General features: G+C 40.3%; 1 protein-coding gene across 2 annotated transcripts in view; it reads left to right on the top strand.

The window, feature by feature from the left end:
* pde1a (phosphodiesterase 1A, calmodulin-dependent) overlaps positions 1-24,233 on the top strand; it is a 411,318-nt gene that overhangs the window by 104,706 nt on the left and 282,379 nt on the right. For both annotated transcript variants that reach the window (XM_052023509.1, XM_052023506.1), the window contains exons 4-5: positions 11,772-11,882; positions 17,077-17,103. In XM_052023509.1, coding sequence (XP_051879469.1) covers positions 11,772-11,882; positions 17,077-17,103 — 138 coding nt within the window. The remainder of the gene's footprint in view (positions 1-11,771; positions 11,883-17,076; positions 17,104-24,233) is intronic.

The raw sequence follows: 24,233 nt of genomic DNA, 5'->3' as shown, positions 1-24,233 counted from the left end.
CATTATACACAATCCCCTGCTGCTCTCTTGAAATGGAAAACCAACCTAAGCACTGAATGCAGAAGAGTAATTTTTTTCCCCACAAGGGCCACCAATTCAGGTCACAAAATTTCCTTCTTTTGATAAAGAGATCCCTGATCTTCCTCAACGATCCCTGATGTTAATTTCAAGGCTTCAATCCGCTTAGCTGTGAGCCATTCTACTAACAATGCATACCTGGATAACTTAACCTGATTAATGCCTTCTGCTGCAAAGTATGTTCATAACAGTGAGGTCAATAGCTCAATATTCAGGGTTCCTCAGACCTCTCATTTGAAGAAGACAAATGCACAAATTCAAACAGGAATGCTTAACACCTAATTGACCTAATCAATCATGCGTAAAGAAAAAATAATCACCAACCCGCCATTAACTTTGTGACTTGTAGGGACACATTCGTTTTTAGATCCAAGTAAAAAAATCCAAAGCTATAATGCTCCTGTCCTTAAGTTGCATGACCTATTGTGATTAATGTCAAGGGAGATTGGTTTGTATGACTAAAATACCCCTTTTATCAGCTATTTTGTAGCTGCCACACTGCAATTTTATTTGTGTCACAATTAATAGGAGCCAAAATGTTCCTAAACAAATTTAGAGCAAAACAAAAAATGCTGAAGGAACTCAACAGGTCAGGCAATATCTATGGAGGGAAATGAACAGTTGTGGTTTTGGACAGAGACCCTTCATCAAGACTGGAAAGAAAGAGGGCAGAAACCAGCCTAAACAAACTTAGTCTGTTTCAAAGCAGTACTGTAAGATCTGTTCTATCGAATCGCAATTTCTTTCACCACTTTGATCTATTTTTCAATAGAGAACAGAGGTAGAGCTGTAGTGCAAATAATATTTAATTTGTGGCCACATTTTTAAATTGTTTTAATTATTAGGTCAATGAAAATACCCTCTTCTGTTTAATCAGCCATTAAATAACAGTTTTTGTAACCCCTCCTGTAGCATTAGCTAAAGTTTTGTTCATTCTCTTGCTGCTGTAAATATATAGGTTCCTTGCCATCAAGGCAACTTTCTTGGTTATTAACCTCTTGCCTGATTTCTGTGATCTCTATCCCAAGTCTAGACCTGACCACCCACCAAATTGGCTCCTTATCTCTGATACTGACTTTCATTACTCTATAAGATAAGATATCTTTATTAGTCACATGTACATTGAAACACAGTGAAATGCATCTTTTGCGTAGAGTGTTCTGGGGGCAGCCCGCAAGTGTCGCCACACTTCCGGCGCCAACATAACATGCCCACAACTTCCCCTAACCCGTATGTCTTTGGAATGTGGGAGGAAACCGGAGCACCCAGAGGAAACCCACACAGACACAGGTACATATAGAGAAACTATTTCACCTGTCTCATGATGTTCTTGGCTGGAACTAATTACAAAAAGAATGGCTCAGCAGCAATACAAGCCACATACCAGCAAAAGAGGGAAATTAAAGAAATTTGCTCAATATTTAAATAAGTATCACCTTTAAGAGCATTAGTTGGGTCAAAGGAATTATTCCTGTAAAAATACCTGAATCTTTGTGCTTTTTGGCCAGTTGACTATTTGCATGTTGAAGATTTGCCCAAAATGAATTCTAAAATCAGCACCCAATGTTCGACTACCAGTCCTGGATACCTCCTTGTTGTTAAAGACAACTTTAGCAAACAGAGTGCATCGCTGTACATCCTGTTTTCGCAGTTGTTCTCCTCTTGGGCACTGACTAGTGGGTGTTACTGCAGCTGTCATGCTCGGTTCAGGAGACAGGACAGGTTCTCCCAGTTTCTGATAAATTCTGGCGGCTGTTGCTTGGACTTGCTGTTCTATGATCTAAGGATCAACCGGCTCTGGAGGATCAGGCTTTGGAAATTCTTCAACCATCAAACTCTCATCTGTGTCATCAGCCTGTTGCTCATCTGCACCTTTCTTTTTTTTTTGTCTTTTTCCAGGTTTTCCATTCCTCATACTTTATTTTATATTCTTCCATCTTATTCTCATAGTCTTCTTGATTAGTCTTCCAGAAGTTCTGCAACCTCAGCCTGGATTTCACATTCATAACTTACTTCATCAGCTTTCCTGTTAACCTCTTGTCTTCTAAGATGTAGCTTCACTAGTGTGTTGGTGAATTCCTGGAACTCTCTAAGTGACTTGATGTCTTTCCATATTTTGACAATATTCTTCAGCAGGGTCTGATCTTTCTCTGGTTCCAAGTGACACATTGTTCGGATCTCTGATTTATATTCCACAAGTCTGTGCTGTGCCAATGAATTCTGCACACTTCAGCCATCTGCAATATTGTTCACTGCATTCCTTAGAGCATGCAACTTGTCAGAGTAAAGGCTAGCGAGGTTCTTCTGTTGTCGAAGTTTGTACTGATCATACAGTTGTGCCAGTTTGGCTGCCAATACATGCTCACGACTGAACATTGGATGGTGGGTGTATACAATACCAGCAACATCAAAGTCAAATTGAAAGTGTCCCTTTGGCTCTGCTGAGCCAGTGATATATTGATTATTGTACTTGGGCTTCTGAGCCTTTCTATATAAAGTTTCTATTGCAGGATCCACTTCATTGTGGGGAGAGAAAATAGGAGGTCTGGTTTTGGTCTGTTTAATGGGGTTAGCTAAGGCTATAATTCTGCCATCACTTCCGAACCATTTCTTTCCCTCCTCATTTTTAAGTAGTTGATTCTCAAGAATATTCTGGTTTTAATTTGGAAACTTTTGGTTTTTCTCCAACATATACCTTCATCTTCGAGAAACCTTGGTTGCATGTTTTCAGGAACTCTTTCCGACGTGGACACTGATAGAATACTGGAGGTAAAGAGGACCTTTCTATCTTTCTCCCATTGATTGTGGTAGCCTTTGTAATCAGGAGCTTTCACTACAAGAAAATCATGAGCTGTCTGATCAATTATAAAAAGATAGTCATCCTCATCATCCCCATTTTCTTTTACAAGTTGTTGATGCTCTTCCTTTTCTTCTTCCTCCTTTTCCCCATCTTTGCTGACTATGGACTCTTCACCACCATCCTCTAACTCTTCACCTTGGCCTTCATTATGAAGTGTTTCTGGTTCTATCAACTTGATTCTCATGCATTCTGTTGTTCTTTAACCCCCATCCATAAACTCTGTCACTTCTTTGAACTGTGCATCTTTTTGTTTTAAAAAATCTTTTCTCTCATTTGTATCAGGCAAAATGATACAATACCTGATTTATTCAGTTCCATGCTCCCACTTCAAGCTTGCTGACTTTTTCCTGATTAAATTAAACCAATGGTTTGCATTCTCCATTACTTTACTTTTGCATGCTTCCTGTTTCTAAATGGCTCATCTGTTGTCCTGGACATGACAATTTCTTAATCCAATTCCTTTTGTACTGAATTTTGTGATTCTGCCATGATTTCCTACAGTGGAAGCTTTAACTATGTTGGTAGACCCTCAACAACACACTTCCTTGATCCCAACATCCTATCCTAATCACATTTATGCCCACTATCTTGTACTCCCAGTCACACACATCCCAAACTTGACCTCCCCCACAAAAGTATAGACTCGATGGCTAGCATTGGTGGGCTGAAGGGACTCTCTACTGTATGACTCTGACTTTAAATTGTACAAAATATTTCTATTTCCCCGCCCCCACACCCCCAAACCCAGTCTCTTTACCAACCATCCCACTTGAACATGACCAAATGATACTTGCCACTTCCTGATTTGCATCCAGACCCTACAGGTGCAAATGTCAGCAGAGAATATGCCACCAGACATGTATCTCCATTGCATCATGTACTTACTTAATTGTTTGTATTTTGGAATCTGAATGTTGTTGACAAAGCCATCAATTTTTCCCATCTCTAATTGCCGGTGAGAACATGATGATGATGATGATGATGAACTGCTGCCTTGAACCGCTGCAGTAATTCTGGTGAAAGTATCACTACAGTGCTGTTGAGGAGGGAATTCAAGGACTTAGACCCAGTGCATGAAGACTTAATTTTCATTAAAAGTTAAAGTGATTTCATATTTATTCACACTATTTGACCTCCATGGTAGATATCATGGGTTTGGGACATGTAAGCTGCTTTGTCCCAAATGGTGTTCAACTTTTGCAAATTGTTGGATGTGCACTGATCCAGGCAAGTGGAGAAAACTCCATCAAACTTGTGACTTGTAGATAATGGAAAGGCCTTGGGGTGTTAGGAGATGAGTCGCTTGCTGCAGGATACCCAGTCTCGGATCTGCTCTTGCAGCCATGAAGTTCGTGTGGCTGGTCCAGTTGAGTTTCTTATCAGTGGTGACCCTCAGGATGTTAATGACAGGGGACTCAGGGATGCCAATTCCATAGAACAGCAAGAATAGGTGGTTAGACTCTCTCTCTTGTCAGAGCTGATTATTGCATGGTACTTCTGTGGTGCTAACTTTACTTGTTATCAGCCCAAAGAGTGCCTAAATGTTGTCTAGGTTTTGGTGCATGCTGGCATGGGCTGCTTCATTTGCTGAGTGGTTGTGAATGGATTTGAATATCGTGCCATCATCAGTGAACATCCCCAGATCTGCTCTTATGATGGAAGGAAGGTTATTGAAGCAGCTGAAGATGTTTGGGCCTATGACATTGCCCTGAAGAAGTCCTGCTCTGGGCTAGAATTATTGGCCTCTAACAACTACTATTATCTTCCTTTAATGTGAGGAGTGACTCTAACCATTGGAATGTTTCCCCTATGATGCAAATTAACCAGACTTGCCCAGTGTCCTGATGCCACACTCAGTCAAGTGCAACTTTGATATCACAGAATCTTTCTCATCTCACCTCTGGAATTCAGCTCTTGGTAAATACATGTTAGAAACAAAACGAGATGGTCTGGTCTGGAGTGGAGTTTAATTAACTTCTTATAAGATGATAACTTAGTGAGTTCAATACATGGGGCCCAATATAAATGGAGTCCATGTGAATTGAAACAAAGCAACTGTTCATAAAAGCACAGCGTCAATTGAATCAATTGTTGATGACTGATCCCTTTTCCATTTGCAGGAGAAATAAAATAGTTTCAATTTTATTTTAAATATTAGGCTGATTCTTCAGTTGTTATAAAGCTGTTTATCCCAATACATACCAACAATGTTATTTCTCACCAGGCAGCTTCTGAGTGAGTGTGACTGGTGACTGCATTCTAATTGTGAAACTTTCAGCACCAGTGAAAGAATTAAGAATTGAAAAGACCAAAAGCTCTAAAGTTAACCTGGTCACATTAAATATTGTTCATTATAATAGCTATCCAGGGATAACTATAAGGCGAGAATTCATCCATGTTTAAATGTTGATCTGAATTCCCTGATTGAGAACTTTTTTATGCGTGAATGGAAATATTAAGTAATAAGAACGTCAACAGCTCATATTGTCCCTTGAGCCTGCTCCAACCTTCAGTATGATTGTGACTAAGCTACTGCATCAACTCCACTTTTGCATTCTCTTCCCCCTTCTCTTGATTCCTATAGGAGCTAAGATTGTGTACTCCATATCAATCACATTTTTTCCACTATATCCCAGTTTCCGAGTTAGAAGTGCTGATGTGACTGGAAGGAAGAAAAGAGATGGGGTTCCATTTCTTGTGCATCTGCTTCGGAGCATGAGGCAGTGATATTACTCGTGTAGTTTGTCTAAAAGCTTATTTGTGTTTGCATTTCAACCAAGCAAGTACAGTGAGTTTAAATTAATCTTTTGTTTTCCTACATGAAAATACACAGCACAACTTTGTTTGCTACTTGGAATGGAATCACAATGCATAAATTTTGCTGTAGACTTTGTCCTTGGGCTCCATGAACAAAAAGAACAAGGATACTTAGAGGAAGAGTTAAGTTTAAACAGAAAGCTTAATAACAGCAGAGGAAGGGGACAAGTAAAATATTTATGTGTTTCTTGAAAGGACAGTTTATAATGTCCTGATTTAGTTGTTGTGCCATTTAAATAGATGCACAGCACAGACTATCTGATGAAAGTGCATTGAAGCCTGAGTTACTTCAGTTATTGTCAAAACGGGTGAACTGAATGAAATATAGATATTTCTGGAATAACTCTGCTGGTCAAGCAGCATTTGTGAAGAGAGACAGTTAAAGTTTCAGGTTCATGACCCTTCATCAGAACTGATGCAAAATTCTGATCAAAATCATTGACAAACATTAACCGTTTCTCTCTCCAAAGATGCTGCCTGACCTGCAGGGTATTTACAATATTTTGTACTTTTATTTCAGATTTCTTGCATCCTGAATTGAGCTTGCTTTTTGGGTTCACGTATAATGACCGAGCCACTGTACTGTGATTACTGCCTTCCAGCCAATCTTTCAGCAAGTTGTATATGTATCATCCAGATCTCCTGACCATCAAGCTTCTGGGCTCACCAGTTGCTTGCCCTTGATCCATTTCTCAACAGCACCTGGTGTAGCTTCTTCCCTGCTGACCTAATTCAACCAATTTGTCGCAGTTATTCAGCTTGGGTGTGCTGAACTCACTGTAGGTGCATCTGATCCACCTGCGGTGCTTCCTGAGCACCATCCATGCTTTATTTTATGCAGTTATACTCGCTGTTGTTTTTGACTAGCTTTGGTGCTGGCGTTTCTGTTTAGTGTCACCCTGTGAGCTTGGTGAGGTGCATGTGGCAGATGAGGCTGGCTTTTGCTCTGCTTCATTACCTTCCGTTACTGCTGTCGCTGCACGCAGGAATGGGAAAGCTCTAAGTCTCGGTGAATTAAGGAAGTAAACGATAGCCAAAGTGGTCGCTGGGCAGCAGGGGCAGGCACGGTGGTGTAGCGGTTAGCATAATGCTATTGCAGCGCCAGTGACCTGGGTTCAATTCCAGCCGCTCTCTGTAAGGAGTTTGTACGTTCTTCCCGCGTCTGCGTGGGTTTCCTCTGGGTGCTCTGGTTTCCTCCCACATTCCAGAGACGTATGGATCAGGAAGTTGTGGGCATGCTATGTTGGCGCTGGAAGCATGGTGACACTTGCGGGTTGCCCTCAGAACACTCTAAGCAAAAGATGCATTTCACTGTGTTTCAATGTACATGTGACTAATAAAGGTATCTTATGTGGAAAAATTTCTGCAGGCACGTGGAAATCCAGTTCTGCCCCTTCTCCTTCAGGATGGAGGAAATCTAGATTGTGTTGATTTTATTTTATTTTTTATTATCACTCTGAGAGGTCAGAGTAAAAAGGATTTTGTAATAATTTCTATTGTCATCAGCAGAATGAAAAATTTTTTGTTCACTTGATCAGTTCACTTTTCTTGTCCTTTTCAATCTTTTGTTGCCGAGGAGATGGGGGAATCTCCTCTCGGCTATGCTGCAAAGTGAAATTTCTTGACTTCATTACCTGTGCAGGGTTAATTTACTATTTCCTGGTCTTTTGCTGTTTGTCCAATCCTCTTCCGTATGCTCTTTGTGAGAGGGAATTCTTCTCCTACATCCTTATCAAGTCCTAAAGACACCTTATTTTTCCTGGTGTAGTGTAAGATTGTTAGGACCACTGCTTGTTGCTGATGTGGTAATTGTATCCATTTTGCATTTGTCAAATGGGCATTATTGAATTGGCTGCCTAATATATACCCCACTACAGCACGAAGGAAAACCAGACAAGGATTCTGATCCCCACCAATGGCCATTTTATACTTGATAACCTCCTATTGATTTGGTTAATGGAGAACTTGGACTTTGGAAGTGTCTTTGAACTAAAGAAATAAAAATTGAATTTGGAGTGCCTAAATCATTAGTGATGATCACGAAACAACCAGATTTTCATTAAAAGCCCATTGGAATATAAGTAGTATATTTCAGGAAACAAACTCTTCCACCTCTAATCCGGTCTGGTCTGGCCTGTCTTTGTTTCCAGATCCACAGGAAAATGACTGACTCCTATTTCCCAATCATCTGAACCAATTTTACAAAATGGCATAAGAATTAAGTGCAATGATAACCCTGCCATACACCCAGACTTGGACAATTCAGACAAAAGTCTATCAAACCTGCAAAGTTCTCCTCGTGTGAGAAATATCTCAAAGATAAATTTTGGTGATAATCACACAATCATTTATTTCAGGCTACATCCTAGACTCTCTTATTACCATCTCTGGATGTGTTCTGTTGCCCCAGCACAACGGACACATCAGAGGTGGTGCAGAGTAACATCAAGTTTGAAGGGAATGGTGCTGGGAGCCATTAATAATGAATCTGAGCCATGTAGTTTATTTTATATTCATTTAACTTTTGGGAATTAGCAATCCCAAAAGGCAAACATTTATTGCCCTTGAAAAGGTGGTAATGAGCTACTTTCTTGAACAGTTTCACTCCTTCTGGTGAAGATACATCCACAGTGCTGTTGGGTGAGAGTTCCAGAATTTAGATGCAATGATATATATTGAAGTCAGGATGGTCTGGAGGTAGTGCAGTTCCCAATTGCCGACTGCTATTTCCTTCCTGTTGGTAGAGGTTACAGGTTTGGGAGGTGATATTGGAGTAGCAGAGGTGAAATAATTGCAGCACACTTTTATTTTAGTTGGTACACACTGCTTCAGTGATGGAAGAAATGAATATTTACAGTGGTAGATGGGATGCCAATCAAGGGGAGCATGGTAACACAGCAGTCTGCACTTTGCCTCGCAGCTCCAGTAACCCAGGTTCAATCCTGACTTCTTCAGGCGCTATGTGTGTAGAATTTGCACATTGTCTCCAAGACTCTGTGGGTTTTCACTGCGTTCTCCAGCTTCCTCCCACATCTCAGAAAAGTGCTGGTTGATTAATTGACTACTGTAAAAATCCCACCCTATTGTGTGCCTGGGGAATCAGAGGAGTTGATGGACAGGTAAAGGAGAGTAAGTTGCAGGGGTAAAATGGAATTTAATGGAATTGTTCCTCCTGTGAACTGCATGGACCTGATGGACCAAATGCCTCCTTTTATGTCATCATAAGTAATTAAACCAACTGCCTTGTCCTGGATGGTGTTCAGCTTGAGAGCTGGAGCTGCATTCATCCAGGTAAGTGGGGCGAATTCCATCAGGCATCTGAATTGTGCTTTGTAAATGATGGTAAAGCCTTAGGTGTCAGGAGATGAGTCACTGCAGGATACCCAGCCACAAACCTGCTCTTGCAACCACAGTATTTATGGGTAAGGCTTTTGGTAAATGGTGACCACCCCCAGCTGTTGATTTGGCAGTGGTAATATCACTAAAAATTAAGGATGAGTGTCAGGCTCTGTCTCGCCCTGTGATCTCGGGTCAAATACAAGCACGCAAAAAACATCTTGTTGGTTACAATCTTCCCTTGGTTGATAAATCAGTAATCTCTCATTTTGAACCCATTTTGAGGGAGAAATAAAAATGGGCAGATGTCTGGGGTGACTTGGTTGCACACCAAAAATATTTAAGGGTGTCTTGCCATTCTGCAGTGGTGAGAATATTGCTTTTTATTTGGTGCTACAACTGAACTGCCATTTCTAATGCTAGCAAATATAAAACACCCATTTTCTTTGTTTGTCCATTTTTTATTTTATAGATTGTTTAACTTATTTTTTAAAAATGTACAATCACAGTGTGAGTATTTATTGTATCTGTTTCATTAGTGATGAATACAGTGATGTGATTTTTGTGTGACCACAGAGTATTGACATGGGCTCAAAGTTGGGCAGCACAACACCAAAACAAAAATGCTTCTTAATGTCAGCAGCCATCCATTTTTGGAGCCATGTCAAGGCCTAAGAGTTCCCCAATGTTGGCATATACAAGAAGACCGCCCAGTAAACATTAGCCTTTGTGGCCTTATTTCATGTGCAAGGCTGCCCATGCCTATGACTCCATGATTGAGGTTTAACAAAAGAATGATGTATTTTCATAATTAAGCCTCCATAACACGTTGTCTCACTGGACGTCTTTTCTGTTGATTCTCAAACCCGAAGTGAATTTGGAACAATTCAGTATCTCCTACTCTGAGGATTTTTCATTTGAATCTATTTTTTTTCTCTGGTTTGAACATACTTAAAGCAGTTCTTTTTCAATCATCATCACATTGATTATCCCGCTAACAATGTACAGTATTTTTGTGTGTTTCCATTGTGTTTGAATATTTTATTTGGCTAATCTGGCTTATTATCATATACTCTGAGGTTTAAAAAAATTTGAAGATCTGCAATTAACTACTGCTTATACAATCGCTGAGTTGAAATGCAAAATTAATAGAGACCTCAGTCACAATGTTACAGTTTTTAACACTTACTGCAATGTTAACATATATTGTCAGCAAATTGGTAGGATAGATTTGCAGAAAATTCCAACTGTCAAAGGAAAAAAACAATACTTTTTAAAGAGTCTAATTTCATCTCTTGAAAACGCCCCAAAGTACATCACATATAATGAAGTATTTTCAGGCGCAATGACACTTGTAAATTTGTCAGTCATTTTACAGCAGAGAATCATAAAGAGTAAAAATAAATGGCCAGTTAATCCAGTGGCATATTAAGTGGCTAGATTTTAATAATATTATCCTGTTAGTCACTGTTATGTCTATATTTGTAGACTATATCATTGCTACAATATAAGCATATCAATAATAGCGTTGGCTGTCAATAGGACTAGAAGATGCAGAGCTGAGATAATGCAGCTTTAATATAATTGAAATTGGTGATACCGAGCATAGAAGGAATTAAAGTTAGTTTGTCTTTGCTAAACACAGATGCACTAAAATTCATAACATAAATGGGATCAGTAATCTTTTAGATTTTAGTATAATATATTTTGCAGATCAGGCATGCTTCCTGTTTACTTTCTAACTGGTCATTAAATTTCATTAATCTCACTATTATATTCCCAGCAAGAAGGATAGTATGGTCTTGGTGATTTACCTGTGAGCTACAAATCACTTAATTTGAATTAACTTGTACCTTTTGGCAAGCTAATGATCTGGCATATAGTTTTAATTGCACTTACTTTACAATTTTTCTTGAAATATATTTGAATGCAACTTGGATGTGGGGTTTGTGGATGTTATCTCAGAGGATACAGTGTAATGATGGTGTGCAGCTGCTAAATCTCTAGGTTAAATTGGCAGTTACCTAGTGGGCATAGTTGCTAGGAGAGGGTGAATAATTGTGACTTCACCATCAGTTGTTATCAGTTTTTTAAAAAAATTACAACCTGTGCAGCTCTGTGATTTCCATCTTATCTGATCTTGTTTTCAAAGGTGATGTGGGTCTGTGGTGAAAACTCCCAAGTTGTGCCTCAACCTTTTACCTGGATTTATGAAGATGTTATTCTTTATTTTGCTAAATCTGTGTAGCACTACACAGCTAGTTATCAAGTATCTATTTCTGTCTTAAGGAGTACAGGAGGGAGTTGATCATAACAACCCAATTCTATCCCTTCATTCCTAATTTTAACGCTGATTCATTGGATACTTGTGGGAAGATAAGGATATTTTGGAGAATCTAACAAACTTGAATGCCTTTTGCAGATCTCTTAAGGATATCTGCATGTGTTTGCAGCTTTAACATCCATTTAGTCTGTGGCAATTGTCTTGTATTAGCTACTTAAATTTTCGAGTGCTATACATTATTCTGAACAGTTAATTTTACAATGCAACCAAAAATCAATCCTGATCCTTAGTTTAAAAAAATGTTTTGGAAGGTAAGTGATGTGAAATGTGTCTGACTATAGGGATATGACCTGCAAAAGGGAGATTTAAAGTTGAACTGTTCCTGTTTTATCCCAGAATTTTCACCATGGACACCTCGCCTGCAGAGATCAAGGAATTTGGCTGCAGCTCATTGGAGTTCTTAAAACCAGACAATCCTGAGAAAATGTGGATTCGCTTGCAAGGATTGTAAGTATTTTTTGTGATCAATTTGTCCACTTTTGGACATAAGATATTATAGTCTCACCATTTTTCATGTTCCATTTAAAATAATTTCTCTTTTGATTATACTTTCATGACGTCAAGACATAATAAAGTGCATTACCTCAAATGAAGTGCTCATTGAGTATTGTCATTGTTCGTATTATTGGAATAATTCATAAAATACAACTTTTTTTTATAAATGTAAAGCTAAAATCAGTTTCTTTCAGTTGCTGGTTGCAAAAATACTATTGACAATACTTTGTTTAAACAATTTATCAACTCAATAGTCTCCATGTAATGTCGACTTCCCATCTTTTATGCAACATGTCATTGCATATTTTTTTTGTCGGCAGTCAAACACCTGACTTATAGACACCTGTATATATGAACAAGCTCCCATAATATTATTAAATTCAGAAGTCCAATGTACGTACATATGTTTGTTCCTGAGAACGGCAGAACTAGTTTCCTCTCTCTCTACTCTTAGTAATTGCTTCTCAGTCTTGTGTGCATTTGATGTCGTTCATTAGAATACTATGGAGGTATGGTTACCATATCAAGTGATTTTTGTGTATTTTCCGACTTGTGGTCAAAATCAATTTATAGATGTCTGTAAAAACAAAATCCATTTGTAAGCCAACGATGGCATGTATTGTGGATTTCTAAGTACCACCATCACTCATGAATGTTTCTTCTAGATGGTCAGCTCTATCTCTATTATATGTACTCCTGTCAATTTAATCCCAATAAATTATTATCTATAATACTTTTTCAATAATATATTTTCACCTGCCCCCTCCCCCACCCTCTGCACCCTATGTGCATGGTGGTAAGCTTCTAGATTTTTCTGGGCCCTATGCCATTAGATTTTTGTCTATATCACATTGTCTCTAAAATACCATGAGAGAAGTTGTGGAGTAAATCATTTTGGCCATCGCTCTTTCCTTGTTTTTGACTCCACCACAAACACCACACCCCAAACCCCCTGGTAACCACCTATGAACGCAGTGAACATTCACCAAACACAAGGCTGGCTGCAGTTTTGCCACACTTTCACAAGTTTTTACATCCTTGTCATAAAGTCTTGAAGACCTGACAGAAGTGGAATTCACAGCAGATTGCTTTTCTTTAAGTTGCCACTGTTAAATGTTATCCAACTATTGACAAGAAGATAGACCTGGAAAATCTTTTGGAAGCTCACTACTCAAATTCTAGACACTTTATCAATGAACTTTAATGGAAATAGACTGAATGATGCAATTGGGGTGCAGTGAGGAGGTGGTGGTGATGATTGACGGGATGACTGTTTTTGATGAGTGACATGCTTTGGTTTTGTGCAAAAGCTGGTTTTAAGATGTTACATTGCTCTTCTGCTTCTGCAGTCCAGTGCCGCTTCTGATTTTTGAAGACATGGACCAAGTTAGTGGGCCAATAAATTTAATGTGAATGTTGCTACACTTCCCACTACAAGAACATCTGATTACTAATGATTTTCTGCAGTTTTAGAATAGTCTTTTGATTAGTTTGAGTTTTTAGAATTATTTCTATTGCTTGTTCTATTCACCTATAAAATAAGTTGTCCAGAAAATGTATTTGCAAATAAATTAGAGATATTGTTCAAGAAATCTTTCATAACAAAATGACTTTTTTTTCAATCTTGTTCATCCCAATCTTCCAATATTTTAAAATTAATTGACTCCATTGGAATAAGTGTTTTGGATTCAGATGTTTCAGAATGAAAAGTGATCTTGGTCTGATGCATTTGAAAATGACAAAATAATCTCATGTCTCTCCTAATGAAATAAATTGTCTTTCTATTGAAGTTGGTGATTGAACTGTCATTTTAAATAATGGTTTAATGAGAGAGAATTGGAACTTGAGATTGCTACAGAAGCTTCATTTTCTTTTCTATCTAAGGTTATGAGATTCAGGACAAGCAGTAATTCTGTAATTTTTGACTGTAAATTGGCATTTTGTTGGGTGTAGTAACTAAAACAATACATGAAGAATTATTTCTATGAAGCTTTGTGGATGTGTAGCATAATAGTATGGCACATATTCCTGATTCAAATTAGAAAGTTGCTAACAGATTTGTATGCTGTATCTCAGCATTAATGTCTTAAAACCACCATTTACATATTGTAAAGAAGCAGTTAATGCCTCAATTTTTTGAATGTCACTGTATGCTTTTGTTAATTTATTGCATTAAGTAACTGAAGTTTCCAATTTTAATTGCATGATATCAAACCAAAATATCTTTCGAAGTGCATGGGTAAATTGTGTTCGAAACTGTCATTTCAAAAAATGGGGTGATGGCATGGTCAACATCTTGTCTATGACATATTAAAACTAATATCTCTCCAGAGGAAAATATTCAATAGATTAGACAGCTGTGGTGGAGAGACAAACCTAGTGAATGTTTCAGATTGATGATCTTTCATCAGAACAGTCATCTATTTCTCCCTCCACAGATGCTGCCTGACCCTCCTGATTATTTCAAGTGTGTTCTGTCTGTTTCCATTTAAAATTTTTCATTTCTGATATTTTCACTTTTTTTGCATGGATAATCCCTGAAATTCCATGAAGGCCTTTGGTTAGACAGATCTTGGATAAATTAAATCACATCTGCCCATTCCCAGTATCCTTGACACCTTCACAAATCCCATTTCAGGAAAATAATTTTGTAATGATTAAAATTTGACAAGCAACTTTGTATCATGAAATAATTATTTGAATTCACTTAAGCTTGTCAGGCTAAATCACATTCAGAAAAATGACTCATCTGGTTTGTATATTTGACTGTAGTAACAAGAGCCCACAACAGATCAGGCAGCATTTGTGCAGAGACCTTCTGATAGGGGGTCATTGACTGTAAGCATTACCTCCATGTCTCCACACAGACTCACTGATCTGCTGAATGGCTATAGCACTTTTTGTTCATGTTTCTAGTCACCTGTATCAGCGGTATTTTTCTTTCTGTTGACTTTGTGAGAAAGGTGGTTTACATTCAAATTAGTGGAATTCACCATCTGTGGCTTTTTACCCAATCTGTAGGCAAGAATTCTGGTTCAAGTTCTTGACAGCAATGGGATTGAAAGGAGGAGGAGCCCTGCCACGTCCAGATTTTATCCCAAATTCCAATCCAATTACACGTGACTCCCCCAAGTTACAATGGGGTTATGGTCCTAGAAAACCATCCATATTGCGATTTTTTTTCTCTCTTTCTCCTTCACACTCTCTCTCTTTCTCACTCTCTCTCTCTTTCTCACTCTCTCTCTCTTTCTCCTTCTCTCTCTCTTTCTCACTCTCTCTCTCCTTCTCTCTCTCTCTCCTTCTCTCTCTCTCTCCTTCTCTCTCTCTCTCCTTCTCTCTCTCTCTCCTTCTCTCTCTCTCTCCTCCTCTCTCTCTCCTTCTCTCTCTCTCTCCTTCTCTCTCTCTCTCTCCTCTCTCTCTCTCTCCTTCTCTCTCTCTCTCTCCTTCTCTCTCTCTCTCCTTCTCTCTCTCTCTCTCCTTCTCTCTCTCTCTCTCTCCTTCTCTCTCTCTCTCTCTCCTTCTCTCTCTCTCTCTCTCCTTCTCTCTCTCTCTCTCTCCTTCTCTCTCTCTCTCTCTCCTTCTCTCTCTCTCTCTCCTTCTCTCTCTCTCTCCTTCTCTCTCTCTCTCTCCTTCTCTCTCTCTCTCTCCTTCTCTCTCTCTCTCTCCTTCTCTCTCTCTCTCTCCTTCTCTCTCTCTCTCTCCTTCTCTCTCTCTCTCCTCTCTCTCTCTCTCCTCTCTCTCTCTCTCCTCTCTCTCTCCTCTCTCTCTCCTCTCTCTCTCCTCTCTCTCTCCTCTCTCTCTCCTCTCTCTCTCTCCTCTCTCTCTCTCTCTCTCTCTCTCTCCTCTCTCTCTCTCCTCTCTCTCTCCTCTCTCTCTCCTCTCTCTCTCCTCTCTCTCTCCTCTCTCTCTCCTCTCTCTCTCCTCTCTCTCTCCTCTCTCTCTCTCCTCTCTCTCTCCTCTCTCTCTCCTCTCTCTCTCCTCTCTCTCTCCTCTCTCTCTCTCCTCTCTCTCTCCTCTCTCTCTCCTTCTCTCTCTCCTTCTCTCTCTCCTTCTCTCTCTCCTTCTCTCTCTCTCTCTCCTCTCTCTCTCCTCTCTCTCTCCTCTCTCTCTCCTCTCTCTCTCCTCTCTCTCTCCTCTCTCTCTCCTCTCTCTCTCCTCTCTCTCTCCTCTCTCTCTCCTCTCTCTCTCCTCTCTCTCTCCTTCTCTCTCTCCTTCTCTCTCTCCTTCTCTCTCTCCTTCTCTCTCTCCTTCTCTCTCTCTCTCTCTCCTTCTCTCTCTCTCTCTCTCCTTTCTCTCTCTCTCTCTCTCCTTTCTCTCTCTCTCTCTGTAATGCGAATCCCCTTTTCCCATTGAATACCACATTAAAAGTGGAAATGTATTCCTGTGGGATGTCATATTAAGCCATTTTATCGGTGATAACAAAGCTTTAGACTCTGGATGGCAAGGCACCTGGATTAGGAAAGGGTTCAGGAAATGGAAATATCAGGGAAAAGGTTGGGTCTTGAATCGGTTCATGGGAGAAATGTTGTACAGAAGGACTTAAGGGAGGTAATGGGTTAAAGCATGGTGACTTAGTGGGACTGGAGTAAGGAGCTGGTGTGAGAGTTGTTTATGGCGGCTCCCCGCAAGGCAGCGCATCAGAGAAAATGCCTGGCAGATGAAGAGCGATGTCTATTCGCATGTCCTCGCACTGGGGAAGGCGTGGCAAAAGAGGGACTTGGCTATGATTGCCAACCCAATCAACACCGTAACATCATATCCAAATCTTATTGCCCTACAGCATTGAATGACTAAAACCAAAAAAAAAGGACAAAAGATGTTTCTTTCACATTTTGTGTTTGTTTGTATATTTATTTATTTTTCCACAGAGCTTCCGTAAGAGTGAATTTTATTCTGCATCTCCTTTTTGGGTAGTGATTTGTGAATTCTGTGAGGGTGATTTTCTTTTACCCAAACTACCATAATACGGAGATTGTCTGTGTTCTTTGATTCCTCCTCATTTTGGAGAAAGCGTGGCCAAATTTGCTTCTCCTAAGTCTGTAAATTTTAGGACTATAATCTCAACCTAATGTTTCTGGCTATTTCAAGATACATTTGTCTTAATACTGAAGAGCAAACAATGGCTAATGTAACTTTTCTCTTACAGACAGAACTATAAAAACACATCTCAAAGGTAAGGCTATTTATTTTGCACTTGCTTTAAAGCACTGTGGAATATTGTTTCATTTTATTCATGATGTGTCCTTCTCATTGTTGAATCGCATTATTTCCAGAAATCTGTAGGCTAGGATACACTTGGAGAAATTTGATTCATTTGATCAATGGTTTTGTTCAAACTTACCACATCATAGAATGTATTTTTTTAGAAATATGATCTGTGAGAATTTGGCAAGAAATGCAGGTATATTCTTTAGACGTTGAAATATGCTGTGCTATCAGGAAAACTTGTGAAAATAATATTAATATATGCTGCAGATAATGGTATATTTGAGAGATTCATATAATGCCATCTATTAAATTCATTCTGGGTATTGATTTACTTTAATGAGCTGGAGTGCCCACTCACTCGGTGTAATCTTTGAGTTTGATGGCATCTTAGTGCAAGTTTGTGTTTTATATCGAACTTCCACTTGCTCCACACAAGGTTATTGGCTTTCTGAGAAAGGGAGAGCCAAGATTTTGGAGAAAAACAGATGCTCCTAGTACTCAGGCTTTTATATGGTGCCTTTAACATAAGAAAAAATATTGAAGCATGCTTCACAGGAGTGATTGTCATTGAGCCCCATTAGGACATACAAGGGCATGCAAGCAGAGGTGGGTTTGAATCATTTCTAAAAGAGGAAAAGAATAATCAAGGGACAGTGAAGTTTGACAAGAGAATTCCAAAGCTTGGAACCTGGCAGCTAAAAGCATGACTCCAAGTGATGGAGTCCTGAACACTTTCATGTTGGTTGAACTTTATTGATCCATATTTGTCCTAGTGGCTATTAATTTTCCCTTGGATTATTGTTTTCGAAGGCTTAAGTTGACTGGCCTGTGATTTCCAAATGTATCTCTTTCTATTTTTTGAATAATATTGTAATAATTCTGATCCTGGAGTCCTCTGGCATAAAATAACTATTTAAGGAAGAATAGTAGATTGTAGTCAATACCTTTCCAAGTACTGTCTGTTGTAAAACAGGCAATCCAGACTGAATAACTAACCCATATTAGTATCTGCATCCTAACAGTGTCTTTATTTATAATGGCATTGCAGGATATCATTTGATAAGCACAATGGAAAGTATTCATTTAGTATCCCAACCATATCTATTGCCTCCACCAATAGACCTCCAGTTTGGTCTCTAATTGGGACCACTGACAAATTTTTAGTGTTCTTAGAACTTTGCACTCATTTTTATGTTAACTGCTAATTTATTCTTGTGTTATCTATATTTTTTCCTCCTTCTCAGTACTTTTTATGTTCAGCCTGATTCTACCGTGTATTTAGAAAGCTGATACCTGTTGCATGCTCCTTTCTGGATCATTCTTCTCTCTAGCTTCTTCTAAGTAGCTCTGGTTGTGTTTGAACAGTTATTGGAAATCCCCTGATTCAGGGACAATCTCTAACACAGGTTTACTTTCGGATTCTGAGATAACTTGGGAGTCCAATCTTGGAACCCTCACCTCTGCCCACAGAAATGCGGACAGGTACCTGTTGGTCAGCTGCTGCTGCTGGCAGTGTGGGTTCTTTCCCTTCTTTCTTTCTCTTTATGGTTTCCAAAGCAGAGCTCTACTCCTTGAAGCAGTCCACGGCCTGACAGAGGACACATAATCAGCCTCAATTCTGCTTTGGTTCTCCTCCTAGTTTATGATACTTGTGTGTATTCCCTGAGGACATGCATTCAGTGTGCCTTGCAGTTTTTTTTAACCATCACTGAGTTTAACTGCAGGAGTAGTCTTTAAGGAAGCAAAATGAAAACCCGGCATCTCAACACAATGTCCAATCCAGTGGAGTTGGTTGTTGCCTGTGAGTGATTGCTTCAATGCTGGTGACATTACTTACATTGAAGATGTGGACATTACTGGCGGCCCTCCAGCCATTTGATACATGGGATCTTTGGGAAGCATCATTGGTGATAATCCTCCAGACTCTTGATATCATCAATAGATCAACCAGGTTGCTCTTGATCAGTATAAAGGTATAATTTTCTTCACGGGTTGGGGTAGGTGGTGGATCGTTAGCAAGATATTCTCTTTTAGAGCTTTTGAGGGATAATGATATCCTTCACAGTGAGCTCATGGTTTAGGAATGCCTCAAAGCACTGCTTCCATCAAGCTTTGGCTTTGCTTTCCTTAAGGAGTGTTAATCTATCTTTGGCTTAAAGTAGTGTGGAGGCCGTGAGAGCTAGGTCCATAAATGGGCTATGCAGCCTGCAGGGAATCTTCATGTCATGTTTATCAGTATATAATCTCAATCTCCCAGGCCTTTTCTTGGTGTCGCTCATTTCTGATAACACACATCTTCCTTGAGCTTTGAGATGCTGGTATGACTCTGACTTTTGCTGGATGGTAATATCATTTTGATGTATGTAATGGGGATCTTTCATTTGATCTAACCCTGAATATGACCATCATGGTGATTAGTGGGTGACATAGCCAATGGACTCGGCCCGTGCCACATGACTGACTTTTAAACTGTTCAAGAAATTTTCACTATCCTTGTCTCCTGCAGGTATGGCAGGAACTTCTCTTGGAGACGCTATTGAAGATCTTCATGGGTCACCATCTTGTGGAGGGAGTTGGTGCTGAATTTTTTTAACATTAATTTTGCCTGGCTATGATGTTTCAAGATGATATGGATATTCTTAATGAACCCAACAGGTTGATGCTATATCCAACAGCCATCATTTCCATGCATAGCCCTTGTGATACAAACATCCTTTTGATCTTGAGCTCTTAAGAACATAATCAAGGAGGTGCTTCTGTTTGAAGCAAAGGAATCTCCATGTAGTCTTGTACTTCTCACTCTATCTAATGATGGTGTTCATATTGACCTGGCCACGTTCAATGCATTAGCTTAGAAGGAATATGCCACTGGAATTTGCCTTGCCTGCTCTTTTATTTCCCAGTAGTGCTTTTCCAAAAACCTGATGAACACCTGACTCTTGCATTGGATTCTCCATGGAGAATGACCTTGCCCTCCTTGGGAATGTTGGTCAGAACTCAGTTAAGGTCAGAGTAGAATTCTTCCAATACAATCTCATCAGCATTAAGTGCAAGGGCATGTGTGTTGATTACATCAGTAGCTTGCTTTCTCCGAGCTTGAAACAAAGAGTCTGAAGATCCCCATTGATTCCTACAATAAGCTCTGTAATTGGACTGACAAATTTGTTCTTAATTGCATGATGCACCTGCCCACTGCGGGTTTTCCTCTCAGCTGAACACCTTGTCTCACCAGTGAGGTTGATGTTATATCTTGCAATTTCCCTGGCAATTATAGTTTTTATTCCTTGTTGTATTTTACTGCTGTTATCTGTAGAGCAGGAATGTCTCACCTTTTGGAAGTCATTGCTCTCCTGTGTTTTTGTATATGAAGAGTAATTCCTCTGGATGTGGTAAAGCTGCCTAAGTTTATGACAACTTTTCCAGTCCCTCCCTTGTGGGGGTAAGCAGAGAAGATCCTAACAAGGATAGTAGGTCTCAATAGCAAGTTCCAAAATTACAGTCCATCCCAATCCATGTGCTAGGTAACCATCCATCCACCACCACCCATGAACAGATGTGTCTTTGAGTCCTGTCCCTGTCTCCACTGGACCATCACAAAAAGTTTCATAAGATGTTTTTCCCATCATAGAAGCCTCAAGATAATTTCTTTCAACCTGGGGGATTTGGTGTGCATTGACTGCAATTTCCTGACAACCAGGAGATTTATTGTCAGTAGTGGGTAAAGTTCAGGCATCTAGAGATCTCTGACTGTTCATCCTCTTTAATAGCTATTGGAAGCCAAGGAATCCACTTCTGGCTGATCCACTGTTGAGGACTTGGTCTTCATCAGAGCCCCATTTCTGATCTGCTTTTGGTTTATGGCAAGTTATTTGCAGCTACATGTGGAGGGAGATAATCACCACAATATTTCACCCTACCTTACTAAAAACAATCGCCTTCACACTCCAATTAAGAGGATATAGACAATAGGAGCAGAAGTAGACCATTTGGCCCTTCGAGTCTGCACTGCCATTTTGAGATCATGGCTGATCCTCAACAATCGATATCCTGTTCCTGCCTTGTCCCCATATCCCTTGATTCCCCTATCTATAAGAAACCTATCTAGCTCCTTCTTGAAAGTGCCCAGAGAATTGGCCTCCACTGCCCTCTGAGGCAGTGCTTTCCACAAATTCACAACCCTCTGGGAGAAGAAGTTTTTCCTCCCCTCTGTCCTAAATGGCCTAGCCCTTATTCTTAAATCATGCCCCCGGTCCTGGACTTCCCCAACATCTGGAACATATTTCCTGTCTCTATCTTATCCAATCCCTTAATAATCCTGTATGTTTCAATCAGATCCCCTCTCAGTCTTCTCAATTCCACCGTGTACAATCCCAGTCTCTCCAACCTCTCAGCATAAGACAGTCCCGACATCCCCGGAATTAACCTCGTAAACCTACGCTGCACGCCCTCTATAGCCAGGATATCCTTCCTTAACCCTGGAGACCAAAACTGTACACAATACTCCAGGACTGGTCTCACCAGGGCCCTGTACAAATGCAAAAGAATCTCTTTGCTTTTGTACTCAATTCCTCTTGTAATACAGGCCAACATTCCATTAGCCTTCATCACTGCCTGCTGCACTTGCTCATTCACTTTCAGTGACTGATGAACAAGGACTCCTAGATCCCTTTGTATTTCCCCCTTACCTAACTCCACACCATTCAGATAATAATCCGCCTTCCTGTTCCTGCTCCCAAAGTGGATAACCTTACACTTATCCACATTAAACTTCATCTGCCAAGTATCTGCCCACTTACCCAACCTATCCAAATCACCTTGAATTCTCCTAACTTCCTCTTCACATGTCGCACTGCCACCCAACTTTGTATCATCAGCAAACTTGCTAATGTTATTCACAATGCCTTCATCTAAATCATCAACATAGATCGTAAACAGCTACAGTCCCAGCACCGAGCCCTGTGGCACCCCACTAGTCACGGCCTGCCATTCTGAGAAACATCCATTCACCCCTACCCTTTGTTTCCTATCCGCCAACCAGTTTTCTATCCATGTTAACACCCGCCCCCCAATTCCATGAGCGCTAATTTTACCCACCAATCTCCTATGCGGCACTTTATCAAATGCCTTCTGAAAAGTCGAGGTATACAACATCCACTGAATCTCCCTCGTCTATTTTCCTGGTTACATCCTCAAAAACTCCAGTAGATTAGTCAAGCATGATTTGCCCTTGGTAAATCCATGTTGACTCGACCCAATCCTATCATTGCTATCCAAATATGCCGCTATTTCATCCTTAGTAATGGACTCTAGCATCTTCCCCACCACAGATGTTAGGCTAACTGGACGATAGTTCCCCGTTTTCTCCCTCCCTCCTTTCTTAAAAAGTGGGATAACATTAGCCATTCTCCAATCCTCAGGAACTTATCCCGAATCTAAGGAACATCGGAAAATGATCACCAATGCATCCACAATTTCTAGAGCCACTTCCTTCAGTACCCTGGGATGCAGACCATCTGGACCTGGGGATTTGTCAGTCTTCAGCCCCATTAGTCTACCCATCACCATTTCTTTCCTAATGTCAATCCACTTCAGTTCTTCTGTCACCCTCTGCCTTTTGTCCATCCTTACCTCTGGGAGATTTCTTACATCTTCCCCCATGAAGACAGATCCAAAGTACTTATTAAATTCGACTGCCATCTCCCTGTTTCCCGTAATAATTTCACCCAATTCGGTCTTCAAAGGCCCAACATTGTTCCTAACTAACTTCTTTCCCTTCACATACCTAAAAAAGCTTTTGCTATCCTCCTCAATATTCCTGGCTAGCTTGCCTTCGTACCTCATTTTTTCTTCCCGAATTACCTTTTTAGTTAAATTCTGCTGCACCTTAAAAATTTCCCAATCTTCTATCTTCCCACTCAGCTTGGCTCTGCCATACTTCTTCCTTTTTAACACAATGCTATCTCTGACTTCCTTTGTCAGCCACAATGGCCCCTTTCCCCTCTTTGAGTCTTTCCTTCTCTGGGGAATAAACTGATCCTGCACCTTGTGCATTATTCCCAAGAATACCTGCCATTGCTGTTCTGCTAGGATGCCCGCCCAGTCAACTTTAGCCAGCTCCTCCCTCATGGCTCCGTAGTCTCCTTTGTTCAACTGCAAAATTGACCCTTCTGATTTGCCCTTTTCCCTCTCCAATTGCAGATAAAAACTTATCATGTTATGGTCACTACCTCCCAATGGCTCCTTTACTTCGAGTTCTCTTATCAAATCCTGCTCATTACACAGCACTAAATCCAGAATAGCCCTCTCCCTGGTCGGCTCTCGTACCAGCTGCTCCAAGAATGCATCCCGGAGGCACTCTATAAACTCCCTTTCCTGGGGTCCAGTACCAGCCTGATTTTCCCAGTCCACTTGCATATTGAAATCCCCCATAACTACTGTGACATTACCCTTGCCACATGCCAACATTAACTCACTATTCAGCTTGCACCCAATATTCATGCCACCATTCGGAGGCCTGTAGATAACACCCATTAGGATCTTTTTGCCCTTACAGTTCCTCAGTTCTATCCACACTGATTCTACTTCTCCTGATTCAATGTCCCCCCCTTGCAAGGGACTGAATCTCATTCCTCACCAACAGGGCCACCCCACCCCCTCTGCCCACCTTCCTGTCCTTATGATAGCATGTATACCCTTGAAAATTCATTTCCCAGGTCTGATCTCCCTGCAGCCATGTCTCCGTTATCCCAACAACATCATACTTACCCATTCGTATCTGAGCTTCAAGCTTGCCTACCTTATTCCTGACACTCCGTGCATTCAGATATAGGATTTTTAACCCATTTCTCCTCTCTCCATTCGTATTAATGTTCCGAAATTGTGTAGTTCCTACCTGTCCTCTACCCTCCATCTCGCTATCCTCTCTCTCATTCTGGATCCCCTCCCCCTGCAAATGAGCTTGGTTTTGTGGGTGAATATACTTGAACCATTTCCATTTAAAGAGACACCAACTCCCTCCCAACCCTTGCAACGTCATTGTTTTTTGGCCTGAAATTGTGTAGAAATTTCTTTTTCCCTGAGGGCAGTGAATCTCTG

Source organism: Pristis pectinata, chromosome 1, assembly GCF_009764475.1.
Source record: "Pristis pectinata isolate sPriPec2 chromosome 1, sPriPec2.1.pri, whole genome shotgun sequence".
NCBI classification, from domain to species: domain Eukaryota; kingdom Metazoa; phylum Chordata; class Chondrichthyes; order Rhinopristiformes; family Pristidae; genus Pristis; species Pristis pectinata.
Note: the sequence above shows the minus strand (reverse complement) of the source record. Positions and strands in the feature narration are given on the sequence as shown.